Here is a 15,194-nt window from a genome sequence, read left to right as displayed (position 1 = left end):
CTGAAGCACATCAGAAAGAAACCCAGTATTGGTATGAAAGGAACACAGAACGTTTAGAACCAGTACACAGTAGTTAGCATCACTGCAGAAATATGGGCGTCTTAAACACAGCGACCAGAAGAAACCTAAGTTCAAATATATCAATGATTTTCTATTTTTAATTTATGATACAGGTCTATAGGTTCGGAGATTTTCCCTCCCCGCATAGCGATGATTTTCAAATGAGAGTCTTAAAGAAGACATACACATTTACCTTGATCACTAAAATGAAAATCTATTTCAAAATAACAAGCTACACTCAACAGAACTCCAAAACGATTTAAAAATGGTCCTCACCCTTTTCTGAAAGTTACTTAAACACACACTGCTGTTCAGAATTGTCTTTACTTCAGCAAATTACTAAATTACTACACTGAAAAAAAAAACCTGAAGACACCTTAAAAGAAAATCTAGTCAAACAGAAACTGTCACAGAATGGTGTGTTCTACATGCACAAGAGTAGGGCATTCATGCTAGATACAAAGGAAATGGATTCCAAAGTTTGAATTTTGAATATTGGCAGTGAGATCTGGACTCTGGACTCAACAAGTTTTAACCTGCTTGTAAAAGTGGAAAAGCAGATCTAGTAGAAAACAGGAAGTTCATTCTTTAAAATACCAACCTTTACAAAACTATACTGATGTAGTATCAAAGGCTTATTTCACCTCACAAATGGTGAATTCTACACAAGAATTGTGCATCAAGTTCCTAATTCCTCTACATTCATAATATTCCTGAGAGGTAAACAAACTAAGGAACTAAGGGACCAAAGAGTAAAAAGTATCAAGGGCTTCTTAAAAAAAAGGGGGCGGGAGGACAGGGGAAGTGGAGATAGGAGAAACAGAAAGAAAACCAGGCCAACCAGCCTGGACTACAATTTGCTAATAGTTTTAAGTAATTATCTAACCTAGACTAATTCTTTAAGAACAACATAAAATAAACAAATAAATCACAGACCTGTACCACAAAGGCATAACTTTTGATCAATCCATTACCCTTGTGTCAGGATAGGACCAAATCCTCTCCACTGTGGCGGCCATGATTTTCACTACTTCACCCCCTAACTATTAATTTTGTCTCAAATAATAATTTAGCTTACAATTATTAGTTAAAAATTATCAAGCAGTTTTGGCTAAAAAAGTTGTTCCTATCTGATAAAAATGCCCAGAGTGTTACTACCAATTAGAGCCCGTAAGCGTATACTGTATAATGGTCTCCTTTCTCCGCTGATATGCAATAGCCATTTGTTGCCATTTCTGAGTTTTCTTAGCTTCCCTGAGCTAACTTAAGCAGTCTTTCAAAAGCCAAGGCTTTGACTTTGATTCTACTTAACAGCAAAGTTGCAGGAAAATAATCTTGAATTATAAGTAGAATTGATTTTAACAATATTAAATGTTAAGATACACTTTTAACTGCTCATTGTTTCAGACTACCAATCTAAGGAGTGTTATCCCAATATTAAACAACAAGATTTCTATTAACTGACGATGAAAATAATTTAAAACTTAGTTTTATCTCTAAGGCGATCATGGCAGACCTAATCAGCTAGCAATAATAAAGTGTCCTATAGCTTCGCCAACTATTTACAGTAATATCTAACACACAGAAGTGGAGTGTAAAAGTGTGGAAACAGAAGCTGGGGTTCAAAGTCATCAAAGGATGAAGGTCAAAGAATACACAATGCCAGAAAGGAAAAATATGTTAGTTTTTTATTTATACTTCCAAAGCACATCTCAATAAAAAATTACCAAAAGAGCAATTTAAAACTTCAAGCAGTGGGACCACCATTGTAGCACAGTGGGCTATAATGCCTGGGACCCCACATTCCATGTAGGCACTGGTCTGTCCTGAATTCTCCACTTTCAATCCAGCTCAATATAAATGGCCTAGGAAAACAGAAAATAGTCTGTGTCTACCTCTGCCACCCCTGTGGGCAACCTGGAACAAGCTCCAAGCGTCAAAGTGCACTGCCACTGCAGTCATCTGAACAGTCAATCAGCATATGGAAGATCTCTTTCTCTCCAACTCTGCCTTCCAAATAAACAAACAAATCTTCAAGAAATTTTTCAGGGATCTGGCATTGTGCACATGGGATTAAGTTGCTCCTGTGACACAGGCATCCCACATGACTGTCAGTCTGAGTTCCAGTTGTTCCACTTACAATGCAGCTCCCTGCTAATGGCCTGAGAAAGCAGCAGATGGCCTGTGAGCCCCTGAGGCCATGTGGAAGAAGCTGTTGACTCCTGAATTCAGCCTGGTCAAGCGCCAGCTATTGAAGTCATTTAGGGAGTGAATCAGAACAGAAGGTACTTCTGTCTCTCCCTCTCTAACCATACCATTTAAATAAACAATAAAACTGCAAATGCTGATGATAATAAATTTCAAATGTTCTCACTACAATATGAGGTGGATGTTAATAAGTTTAATTACTCCATATTATATTAATGAATCATATTAATGAGTGCCTAATAAATTTACATAATTAAAAAAACAGGGCCCAGCGGCGTGGCCTAGCGGCTAAAGTCCTCACCTTGAACACCCCGGGATCCCATATGGGCACCGGTTCTAATCCCGGCAGCTCCACTTCCCATCCAGCTCCCTGCTTGTGGCCTGGGAAAGCAGTCGAGGACGGCCCAATGCTTTGGGTCATTGCACCCATGTGGGAAACCCGGAAGAGGTTCCTGGTTCCCGGCTTCGGATCGGCGCAGCACCGGCCCGTTGAGGCTCACTTGGGGAGTGAATCATCGGATGGAAGATCTTCCTCTCTGTCTCTCCTCCTCTCTGTATATCTGACTGTAATAAAATAAATAAATCTTTAAAAAAAACAAAACAAAACAAAAAAACCCCGACAATTTATAACCAAAAAGATTTTTACCTGGAGGCAATTACAAAACTAAATGGCAAAACTTACAAGTGAAGGTCTTACAATCTGTCTGACTGCTGGTATACAAGTATGTGCCAAAACTACCCAATTTTACAATTGTTTTGTGCATTTTACTAAAAGCAAGTTATACTTCAAAACTAAGAAATGCAAACATATTTAACACTACTCACTGATATGGAAGGTGAACTATTAAGAAGTATATCAATTCTGCAACTTACTCTGAAATGCACAAAGAAAAATTAACAGAATAGAAGATGGAAAAACAGATTATGTGACAAAGTTCTTGACAAATGTTACTGACAAAACTCAGACAATAATTATATGTGCTCACTGTAAGTTTCTTCACATTTGAAAATTTTCATAATGAACTGCTGAAGAGCAGAAGTGCAATAATGACACAATGCCCAAGATACATACATTACTCAACAAATTCACTAAAACTTGTTTTGCTTCTTTAAAATGTGAATCCCCACACAAATGGCATAATTTCCAACCTAGTTCAGACTTCATAATGTCCATGTGATACAAGCTTCAAGGACATGGGCTCAATGTTTTTTTAAGCCTACTGTTTTGAAAAGTAGAGCAACTGAGCTCTTCTATACAACAGTCCCCCTCCTGGCCCCCCAATGTCTCCAACAGGCAAAACCAACTTCTGGACCAGATAGAAGCCAGAGGTCAAGGACTCTGGTCAGGTCTCCCACACGGGCAACAGGGGCTTAGGAACTTTGCCTTCCTGACAGCATTAGCAGAAAGCAGGATCAGAAGCCTAAGACCAAAACAGCCGTCACGTGGTGGCATCACCTTTAAAATTTCAAGTAGCTTTCAATTTTTCTCTATAATCAACTCTATTTACAATAATCTACAGTACTATTTTTCAAAATATAAACACATGTAATAATGTCATTAGATTTTTCAGTCTAACAGAAAGTTAGCTGAAAAATTATTACATCCTTACTAGAATCAAACTTAAATTTCCTTTCAAATAGAGCATGAGCAGTATATTCTTTCAAATATGAGTTAATCAATAATTTAATTGTTAAAATATATAGTTAACCCAGCAAGGCTCTGCCTACCAGACTGCTCATATCCAGGGAACCTTTTCTGGGCTCCTGAAGAGATTCTGTGGAATGCCCCAAAACCCCGGGGGACAAAAACTTTTCTTGCAGCGAAAATGCTTCCAAGTCTTTATGACAAATAATGAACTATAAGCTATATATTACCAAGCAAAAATTCTTTCCATACATTCCTATACTATCTTTCAAAGTCTACCAAAACTCTTTAAAAATAAATTTATACAAGTCAAAGGTGCTTCATAGGGGCTCGGCAGTGTGGCCTAGTGGCTAAGGTCCTCGCCTTGATCCCATATGGCCGCTGGTTCTAATCCCGGCAGCTCCACTTCCTCTCTATCTCTCCTCCTCTCAGCATATCTTTGTAATAAAAATAAAATAAATCTTTAAAAAAAAAAGTGCTTCATAAGAGAAATTCATTTAGATTCCAAACAAAAATTCCAAGGACAAGTAGCAAAAACAAATCAAAAGAGTCCAATTATGTACAGCAATAAATTTCCCTAATTTCTCTGGTCACAGAGGTGGTTTTTGTATGGGGAGCACATTTATTAATATTAGAATTCTTCAAATAAATTGAAACATTATACTAAGTGAGTTCAACTAAGATTGTGGCATAGCAAGAAAGTAATGAAAGTATTATTTCAAGATTTCTTATATTATTTGAAAGCCAGGTAGAATTAGAGAGATAAGGAGAAAGAGAGAGAGCTTTCCAAGAACTAACTCACACCCCAAATGGCAGCAATGGCTGAGCTGAGCCAAGCCAAGACCAAGATTCAAGACCCTCATCTGGGTCTCCTGCATGGGTGTGGGGACTCAAGGACTTGCGTCATCCTCTGATGTGCTCTCAGTCTATCAGCAGAGAGCTGGATCTACGGTGTAGCAAATGGGATCCAAACCAGAACCCATATGATGGCGTTGCAAGTGGCAGCTCTACCCAAGAGGACACAATGTTGGCCCCTATTATTTCTTTCAAAACCTGTACAACATATCCCAACAGTCTGCTTTCCAGTGATAGAAGCTTTCAAGGATTTCCAAATTTTTGGATCAAAGAAAACCAATCACTTAATTCCCTATTTTCTAAGTAATTTAAACACCTTGAAAGCCCTTTCGCAACATTTATGTACAAAAACATTTATGTAGAAAATTCTGATCAAATTATACAAATGTGAAGTAACATTTTTCATTCTTTCAGAGTAGCCTGACTTTCAGCAATTCTACCAGCTGCTCTTCCTTCTCATTTACTTACTCCTTGCTAAGACATTCATGCTAGAAATGTGGCTCACGAGGTGCCTCAGAACAAACACATCACCTTTCCACAGCCCTTAAGTCATTGCATAGTAGTTTTGGCTTAATTTTTCCTATAACTGCATTGTTATGATCTATAGTAGTATTTGGCTCCTTGTTCCTTCACGGTTTTAAAAGCAAATGTTCAAATTCCAGGGATCACTTTTAATTTTTTTAAGACAAACAACAAAAAGTTTCATTCCAGAAAGATCTTTCTAAAGAAACTGATATTCAAACTCAATTTTTTTTAAAGTTTGTTTTCTAGGAGTGACACAACAAAAATTGTTACCAAATATTATTGTTCATTGGTTTTTTTTTTTTTAGATTTATTCATTTTATTACAGCCAGATATACACAGAGGAGGAGAGACAGAGAGGAAGATCTTCCATCCGATGATTCACTCCCCAAGTGAGCCTCAACGGGCCGATGCGCGCCAATCTGATGCTGGGAGCCTGGAACCTCTTCTGGGTCTCCCACACGCGGGTGCAATGACCCAAAGCATTGGGCCGTCTTCGACTGCTTTCCCAGGCCACAAGCAGGGAGCTGGATGGGAAGTGGAGCTGCCGGGATTAGAACCGGTGCCCATACGGGATCCCGGGGCTTTCAATGCGAGGACTTTAGCCGCTAGGCCACGCCGCCGGGCCCTATTGTTCATTGTTTTTTAATGTTTAAATTATTCCACACATCCTCAGCTCACCAATTACATGTTTTAATGAAATTCCCAATGCCTACAATGTAGAAATGTTTTTAAAAACTCCGTAATTTTACTCACTAATATTACCAATTTATACTAAAACCTAACTTTCAGTAATTACTGAAATCCAAATTTGAATGCTTTGTGAAAAACAAAATACTGCATTAAACCAAAATTAGAAACTCTGCATAAGTTTGTATCTAAGCAAATCTAGTTATGAAGATCATAGTGCCATTGAAAGATTAAATTTTAACAAATAAAGCTAAACAAAATACATAGATAAGACTCATTTTTAAATGTTTTTCATAATGTAACTTCAGTTAGCTATAAAACAGAACTCTCCTATGCCATAAATCTGCAAATGCTATTTACATAGCATTTGTCATTCAACTGAAAAATTTATGTGAAAAACAAATGAACACTAACATGTTTATTCTTCTAAAATCAAGTCAGAAGACTTACCTGATTTGTCTGGCTACTTAAGTATGGCTCAAAATCATCATCATTTACAGCATCTTTTTGATGAATCGAACCGTTTTGGACTGAAACTAAAAAAGCACATTTGAATTAGAAATGGCATAAATCTTTATGAGACAGTCTAATTCATGTGTAAGATTATTTAAGGCAACTCAGAAAAAGTAATCCTGAGTTCTTCTCTTAAAAAGTCTCTTCAACTTTATTTTGGATACATTTAAGTTCCACAAAAAAACTTCCTTATTTTGTGATATATAAAGCCAAGATTACATAAATGCAAGTCAAATACACTTTCCTCAGCAAAACCCTAAAGTAAACATCCAATTTCCACACCATAGGAAAGATTTGCAGTAAAATGTTGGAAAGAGTTCCCTCATGCTATATCTGAAATTGTTACCATCTATTTCAAGGAATTTTAACAATAAAAAGGATTCTAAATGTTCTCTACCTTTTTAACCTATCAGCCTGATAAAGATAAAACTAAAATTAACTATTTATGATCTAACATTATATACGTCTTAGATGTCTGCAGCTTAAAGAGCAGCTAAAGGCACTTGAAACATCAGAATGAATACTTAGAATTATGAAAAATGCAATTAAAAGCACTTGAATTTTAAAATAAAACAAAAAGAAAAAGGGCCTTCACTTGAAAGTACCAATTAAAGTAAGTCACCAAAAATAAGCACAATTATTCTTGGAACACACGAGAAAACAAATCTAAGGACTTAAAAAAAAAAAAGCTGCACATGTTCAGAGGTCACGCCCATTAACATTATCGAGCTGTCACTCCGCACGCTCTGTGAGCGGTTCTGAGCACAGACTCCAGGAGTAAGAGGGTCCTGATTAAGTTCAAAGTCTTCTGAGAAGATGGGTGATACACAATTAGGGACTGTATCTCTCACCCTCTGATTGCCTCTCTACTCAAGGTTACTAGTAATAAATACTTGTTTTCATCTTGATGCTAAACATCATTACATTAAATATTATAAGGTTCATACAGGTCTAAAAACAACTTTAGGGGCCCAGCGGCGTGGCCTAGTGGCTAAAGTCCTCACCTTGAACGTGCCAGGATCCCATATGGGCACCAGTTCTAACCCTGGATGCTCCACTTCCCATCCAGCTACCTGCTTGTGGCCCAGGAAAGCAGTCCAGAATGGCCCAATGCCTTGGGACCCTGCACCCGTGTGGGAGACCTGGAGGAAGTTCTTGGCTCCTGGCTCCGGATCGGCACAGGCCCGGCTGTTGCGCTGCACTCACTTGGGAAGTGAATCAGTGGATGGAAGATCTTCCTCTCTGTCTCTCCTCCTCTCTGTATATCTGACTTTGTAATAAAAATAGATAAATCTTTTTTAAAAAATTAAAAATAAATAAAAACGACTGTAGAACCCTGACATGTTATTTGATGTGGTATCACGATATATAATCACGTGAGATGAAAAAACTGAATCTCTCATAAACAAAGAGTTTAGAATGCTTCACGATACAATGCTCAAAAATACAGTTACAAAATACTGTAACTTAAGGTTGGGGTTACAGATTGAGTTGTGTGTTCCTCTAAAATACTGTTTATCCCTAACGTTGTCATGGCCTTAGCTCACCCCAAAATGTAGCAATAATGAACATTGGCTTGGAAGCAGAAATATGTAAAATCTTAGCCTTTTCCAAACAGTTAAGTAGCATGGAACACTGCGCAATAAACGCCAACCTGCCGACCTCTTAGCACAGTGCACTGCTTCTCAGATGCCAAGAGCCACCTGAAGGTCAACTGGCACCTGGCTTCACTACATGAAGGGACTGAGGGTTTAACTACATGATAGGGACTGAGGGTTGAGCTAAAGCACAATTTGAAGTCTGAAGACTGAGAGTAATGCAATCCAAGCCAGTTGCATCAAGTCTGTAAAAGTTCTTCAGGGAAAAAAAAAGAATGGATGACTTACACGATTCTCCTGTTTCCTCTGCTTTATGAAGCAGAGTCAAATCGCGATAGAATACAGGCCTTAGCAGTCAGGTGACTCTCTGCTCTGGTCCTGACTGCATAAGTAAGGAAAGTCAATAGATTTGTGCATCAAGTTTCCCCACTGACAAAAACAGCCATACCACCATATACCCTTCATCTCCTTCTAGGCACATTTTGAAGATTAATACAACGAACCCTAAAATAATGGCAGTGATATGTTCTGAAATAATTTCTGGGAAGGATAGGGAGAGGAAATAACACAACACTGCCAACAAAAAGTATTTCCCAGCATCTTTCTGAAACACTGAAACTTAGTTATACCTACTTTTCAAATAAATGCTGCATTTGTTCCTCTATTGAAAGGGGGAGAGGGAAAAAAGGAGCATCTTTGCCATAAATCTGCCTATCTATAAACATAAGGAATGGAAAGAAAAAGCAGTAAAACCTAGTAGTGCAAATATGATAGTGATCACACGTAAAAGCAGAGCAGACCTTGATTTCAGTAAGCGATTTCTACTCAGCAATACATAAAAATAGTGAGCTTAAACTATGGACTAGAGGTGAGTATTTACTCTTAAATTTCTACTATTTTTTTAAGATTTATTTTTTTATTAGAAAGTCAAATATACAAAAATGAGAGACAGAGAGGAAGATCTTCTGTCTGATGACTGACTCTCCAAGTGGCTGCAATGGCCAGAGCCGTGCCAATTCGAAGCCCGGAGCCAGGAGCCTCTTCCAGGTCTCCCACACAGGTGTAGGGTCCCAAGGCTTTGGGCCGTCCTTGACTGCTTTCCTGGGCTACAAGCAGGGAGCTGGAAAGGAAGTAGGGCTGCCAAGACCAGAACCAGTGCCCATATGGGAACCCAGTTTGTACAAGGTAAGGACTTCTGTAGCTGTTAGGCTACCGCACCAGGCCCTCTACTATTCTTTGGTACCATTTTAGAACAAGGTATTTAAAACAAGGACCATCAATTAGTTTAAAAAGATTCACAATTTATTAAAGAAGCAAACTTAGAATTTATGCGACAAGCATTTTTGCCTTAACAAAAGAAACTGATAAGGAATTTCCTTTAGCTTCTTTAGTACATTAAGACATTAAGGATATACCGGGAAAAAAAAAAAAAAAAACACCTGGCAGAAAATAAAGACACTAAGCTAGGTGCTGGGCAAGTGCTGTCAATGAAGATCATTGAAAAAGGTTAAAAGCATCTCTGAAATTACAGTAACTGAAGGAAATGTGCATTCAGAACTGTAACAAACAGCAACTTCTCAAGATTATGCATTTTTCACAAGCTTGCTGAGTTCCAAATTTGTATTTACTCATATCCTTAGAGTACAGATTCTAGTTCAAGAAAAGTAATTGTTTTCTGCTTGATGAAAGTAAACATAGCAATCGCAGTATAAATTTACCAACCTGAAAATCAACTGAGCAAGACACACTAGTTTTTATCAGATATACGTATCTTTATCAGTGATGCCTTTGCTTTCTAACAGGTGCATTAGTGCACCTGCAGCATCAAACATTACAAAGCAACTTAAATGCTTCTCAATTCTTTCAGTAAAGCAATGCTTTTCTTTTCCTCTTACCAAAACTCCACACAATAGTCTTCCTGCACCTTAATAATAGACAAAGTGAGGATGGCCAAAGAGAAATTTAGTTAGTGGCTCCTGAAGCAATGGACTGTGGTAATTAATTGTAACAACCCTTTTATACATAAGGATTTATAGCTAGTTATCACTTTCACTTTAGTGGGGAAATTCTGACAATAAAAATTCATGTGTTCAAGCTCATTTAGTCAAGTAAGTACCCACAGGAAGTATTAAAACTCATGACTCCAAGGAATTCCAATCCATCAGTACTACCCTTGGATGAAATCATAAGCTGAACAACATCGTGGAAAGAAAACTGCTTGGAATAAACAACTATTCAAACAAATACAATTTGCATGTCCAAACATTCCTGATAAAAGTGATATTGATATATTGAAATAACCCTCCAAAATTATATATAATTAAGCTATAATGTACTTCACACTTAATTAATAAAATCAAAGATGTCAGTAGTGTTTGCCTAAGTGAAATGGCCATCATAAATCAAACTTCAGTAACACAGCCCTGGGCTTACAAGGCTGTGAGCAGCTCTATTCTGTTTAATCAAACAAATTAAGTACTTCTTAGAACTTATGCACTTACCTTAAAGCAGGTAATACAAAACACTTAGCATTTCAAATAGCCTTGCAAACTGCCACCTCCCCATTGATCTACAATAAAACAATTTATGCTAGGCAGTAATGACCACAGATTTCACAAATCTCCAAGTCTACATACTTCCTAATGGGCAGACTAGCAAAAAAAGAAATTAAAGGATCATTCTTTAGAACCTTATGGAGGTTTAAAAGCTCATTTAAAATAAACAATATCTCATTCTGAAGTTTTGTGCTTATAACACCAAATATTCTAAAAATAAATTGAAATTCTAAAAATAAGAATTCAAAATAGTTGTTGTGCAAGAAGATATATATATATATATAACCCACAGAGTGCTACACAGCTGGCACATACAAATTCCTATATAAAGTATACTACAACTGAGAAAAATTAATGTTCATACAGAACCTATTCCTTTTCAAATCAACCAAATTTACAATAGTATATAAAACCTTAAGAATGTAAAAAGCACCAACAATGACACTGAACTTAGATCTGGATTTTATTTTCTAAGTAACAAGGTTATTGAGTTAACAGGAGGCACCATTTCTAATGTGGTCTAACTTCAAGCTCCATTACAAAATTTTATAAACACAGAATTGATTGCAAAGCTATTTAACTGGTTCCATCCCAAAGAAACAGTTACTGTTCTAGTTACTGAAGTCACATGACCCGTGTCCTGTGCATTACTGTGTTGTTCCACATTGATAAGAGAGTTTCTCCATGCTTTACTTTCAACGACACGTTTGCTGAGGAGTAAATCACATCACCCTTGTTCTTGGAAGCCTCACCAAGTTGCCTTGCCAGTCCTCTGGAAATCACACTGTGCAGTCTGGAGCACAGCATAGCAAGAACACACTCTGGCTCAGTTGTGACCACTCCCCCCCCCACAACGCACTTCCATACTCAATCACTCGTTAGCTACCATAATTTCCATTAAGATAACATGGAACACGACATGATTTGAAAGTTCCAAATCAAAAGCACCCAATTAAAAAACATACTCGGCTAGAAACACACGCAGAGTTTTTGTAGCAGAAGTTACATAACACAGATAAACTGGAAAACTAACGAAATACCATCACATTCACACTATAATACCTGCGTAACTGAAACCCAACTAGGCAGCTGTTTCGTGCACGGCTTTGGCTCCCGTGACACTGCCTTCAGGGCAGGGAACTACAGAAGTTTTTTTGGTTGTTTTTTTTTTTTTCCTGAATTGCACTTGACTTAGCCGTGGTAAGTGCTTCTCCAATCTTAGACTAAAAAACAAAACAAAAAACAAAACAAAAAAAGGAGCAAAAACAAACAAAAACCTTACATAGTTCAATATCAAGGCAACACTGAAAAACAATTTAAAAAATCCAAGCTCACCTTTATTTCCTTGCCCTTTAGGTCTCTATGTAGCATAACCAAAGGTGTGGTAAAAAGAGACAGAAAAAAGAGGAAAAGTGTGTTAACCAAAGAGAAAGAATTCGCGTGGGAGTAGAACCCGTGCTAACCAACCACTTCCCGACCACCCCACCAGACACTAGGAATCCGTGTCCCGGGCACGCCTGGCCTCGGCCCCAACTAAGGGATGCAGGACCCGGAGCTCACCCGGCCTCGGCCCCAACTAAGGGATGCAGATCGCGGGGCTCGCCTGGCCTCGGCCCAACTAGGGATGCGTGTCCCGGAGCTCACGCGGGCTCGGCCCCGCTCGGGATCCATGTCCTGGAGGCTCGCTCGGCCCCGGCCCCACTAGGGATGCACGTCCCGGAGCTCGCCCGGCCCCGGCCCCGCTCGGGATCCGCGCCCCGGAGGCCCTGCGAGCGGCGCCCCCTCCACCCCGCTCGGCTCCGCACTCGCCGCGCCGCAGGCTCCCGGCCCAGGGCAGTAACTCGCGCCGGGGGCCGCGTGCCGAGGGCCGGCGGCGGCGGCGAGGAGGCCGGGCCCCACGCGAGGGTGGAGCTCCGGGGCCCGGGCCTTCGCCCCCTCACCTGATCCACGCTCGTGGCTGACATTCTTCACCGCAACCCGAGAGGAGCCGCCGCCGCCGCCGCCTGGGCCTCTCCCCTTGCACTCACAGCAGCTGGCTGCCGCCCTTGGCCTAGTGATTGTTCCAGCCGCCGCCGCTCGCTGCAGAGCCCAAACCACCGCCTTGCGCTCGGGAGTCGGCGAAGGGGACCCGTCTTTCCCGCTTGCACGCTCCTCCGCTCCCTCTCGAGCTCCGCTTCTCCGGTCCACAATGGCGGACAGGCTCCTTAGTCTCACTTCCGCTCCGAGCCTCCCTGACCTTCCGCTCTCCACTCTGACGTCCGCACTCACCTCGCGCTTCCTTCCCCCACCCTCCCGCCACAGGCCTTGGCCCCGCCCCTGCAAGGCCACGTCATCGGAGACGGGGACCCCCCCTCCCCCGCCTGACCCTCCCCATCCCTGGTGCGCCCCCTCCGCGCGCATGCGCTGCCGAGGGTGCGCGCCCCTGCCGCCGGGGCGGCGCGGTCGCCACGGTTGCAGCCACGGCTTCGGCTTTCGTTCTCGAAGGCGCTGAGCGGAGCCGGGGCTGCGGCGGCGGCCGGGGTGGGAGCAGGGCTGGCGCGTGAGGCGCTGGCTGGTGGGGACGTTCTAGAAGCTGGTGCAAGGCGCGGCCACCCGCAGGCGCAGGACAGCAGAGAAGTCGCAGCGGGGAGCGGGCCGCTATGGCCAGGCCTCAGCAGCGGCGCCTGGGAGCTTTCCAAGGCTTTGTGGGCGGCTCAGTGACTCAGCCGCCCTCGGGACACGGTTGGTAGGCGGTCCCCACGATTCTGCACGTGCAGCGAAGGTGGCTGGGTTGGAACTGTGTCACCCACACAGGTAAAAGCGCACGGGAGCTGCGCTGGCCGGTTGGGGTTTTCTGCAGTCCCCGGCAGCGCCGTCGGCGTAGCTCGAGGCGACCTGGAGACTTGGCCACCCCGGTTCCAGGACTTAGCGGGTTGACTTGGAGCCCTTGTGCTCACGTTCCGTAGTACACCTTTATGAATGAATCAAGTTGCCTGAGTAAAGGGAAACAGTTACAGAACTTTTCTTTCCCCTGTCCTAAAAGCAAAAATGAAGTGTTACTACACACGGATAAAGTTAACTTTTCTACCTGTGGCCAAAACCGAAGCCTATTTGCAACGCTTTGAAATCTTTGTTGTGGTGTTTCTGCAGCAACGACCTAGAGGTCATGCTTTACAACTGAGTGGATTTCATGGGAGGCAGTGAAAGTGACAATTTTGACTTCAGATAAGTGAGGATTTGGCACAAAATTGTTGGGTCGTTTAACGATTGCCAGTGCAACAATGTGTGAGAAGCCTTGGGTAATTGAACTGAAATTCACCTTGAGAGACTATTTGTTATATTGAAACAGACGGTAAGATCTAGTCAGCCAGCTTCTCTTGCTCTCTTCAATCTTTGCCTCGGGTTGGCCATCCTCCCACTCCATTTCCCAAACTCCCTGCTCCCTTGAATTGTGACTCAGTCTCTGGTTTCTCTATCCTGCACATCCGTGGATACTTTGATAGTGTTGAAGAGTTTGCCAACATTGCCTCTGAGCCGTGGGGATTGAGACTATACAAGAGGAAATGTATGCAAAGGTTCCACCTGGCTTGAAACTCGGTTACCATTTAGATTTCGTTCCCTGTGAGTTCCACCTCGAGATGAACAAGGATTGTTTTCATAACCTTGGGAAAGTTAGTAAGCCTTGCTAAGCCTTAACTTCCGCATGAGTAATATAAGGTCACCTGTGTGCAACTGCTGGCACGAAATTAGCCCTCAACAAACTGGCTACACAGCACGAGTTCCCGTTTCCTTTGCTAAGTGATTCCCAGAATGATAGCTCCAGCTTACAGGTTTTTTGTTTGTTTGTTTTTTAAGATTTATTTATTTTATTACAAAGGCAGATATACAGAGAGGAGGAGAGACAGAGAGGAAGATCTTCCGTCCGATGATTCACTCCCCAAGTGAGCCTCAACGGGCCAGTGCGTGCCGATCCAGAGCCAGGAACCAGGAACCTCCTCCGGGTTTCCCACGCGGGTGCAGGGTCCCAAAGCATTGGGCCGTCCTCGACTGCTTTCCCAGGCCACAAGCAGGGAGCTGGATGGGAAGTGGAGCTGCCGGGATTAGAACCGGCGCCCATATGGGATCCCGGGGCGTTCGAGGCGAGGACTTTAGCCACTAGGCCACGCCGCTGGGCCCTCCAGCTTACAGTTATTGAATGCTCTTAAATGAACTAGCCACAGTAATAATCATTTCAATCTTCACAGCCTCCTAGTGTATTAAGTGCTGTTTTAAAAACTGATAATATACAATGAGGTTAAGAAATTTATCCAGAATAATCCAGCAGGACAGTGTAGAGACAGGGTTTGAACACAAGGCCGTGTGGCACCAAGGCTTGTACTGTAGCCATCCTGCACTATTGCCTGGTGAGTATCTGCTCTCAGTCATGCCTCTTAGCAATGAGCTGTGGATTTGCAGAATAAAGTGCTAACTGCCTTTAGATCTAACCCCACTTCATTATATTAAAAATGTAGTAGATCTGGGAACTACCTAAAGCCTTCTCCATCTGCCTCCAAGACTATGCAGATCGTC

General features: G+C 41.7%; 1 protein-coding gene across 3 annotated transcripts in view; it reads right to left on the bottom strand.

The window, feature by feature from the left end:
* YTHDF3 (YTH N6-methyladenosine RNA binding protein F3) overlaps positions 1 to 12,927 on the bottom strand; it is a 29,615-nt gene extending 16,688 nt beyond the window's left edge. For 2 of the 3 annotated variants that reach the window (XM_058668670.1, XM_058668671.1), the window contains exons 1-3: positions 12,587 to 12,927; positions 11,982 to 12,006; positions 6,431 to 6,516 (exon numbers count right to left, since the gene is read on the bottom strand). In XM_058668670.1, coding sequence (XP_058524653.1) covers positions 6,431 to 6,516; positions 11,982 to 12,006; positions 12,587 to 12,610 — 135 coding nt within the window. In that variant the 5' untranslated portion in view covers positions 12,611 to 12,927. Of the gene's footprint in view, positions 1 to 6,430; positions 6,517 to 11,708; positions 11,870 to 11,981; positions 12,007 to 12,586 lie in introns of all 3 variants that reach the window. The other variant, XM_058668672.1, reaches the window with a different exon arrangement.
* Positions 12,928 to 15,194: the final 2,267 nt, after the last annotated feature.

Source organism: Ochotona princeps, chromosome 9 (assembly GCF_030435755.1).
Source record: "Ochotona princeps isolate mOchPri1 chromosome 9, mOchPri1.hap1, whole genome shotgun sequence".
Classification (NCBI taxonomy): domain Eukaryota; kingdom Metazoa; phylum Chordata; class Mammalia; order Lagomorpha; family Ochotonidae; genus Ochotona; species Ochotona princeps.
The sequence above is the reverse complement of the archived record's forward strand: the minus strand, read 5'-3'. Positions and strand labels throughout refer to the sequence as shown.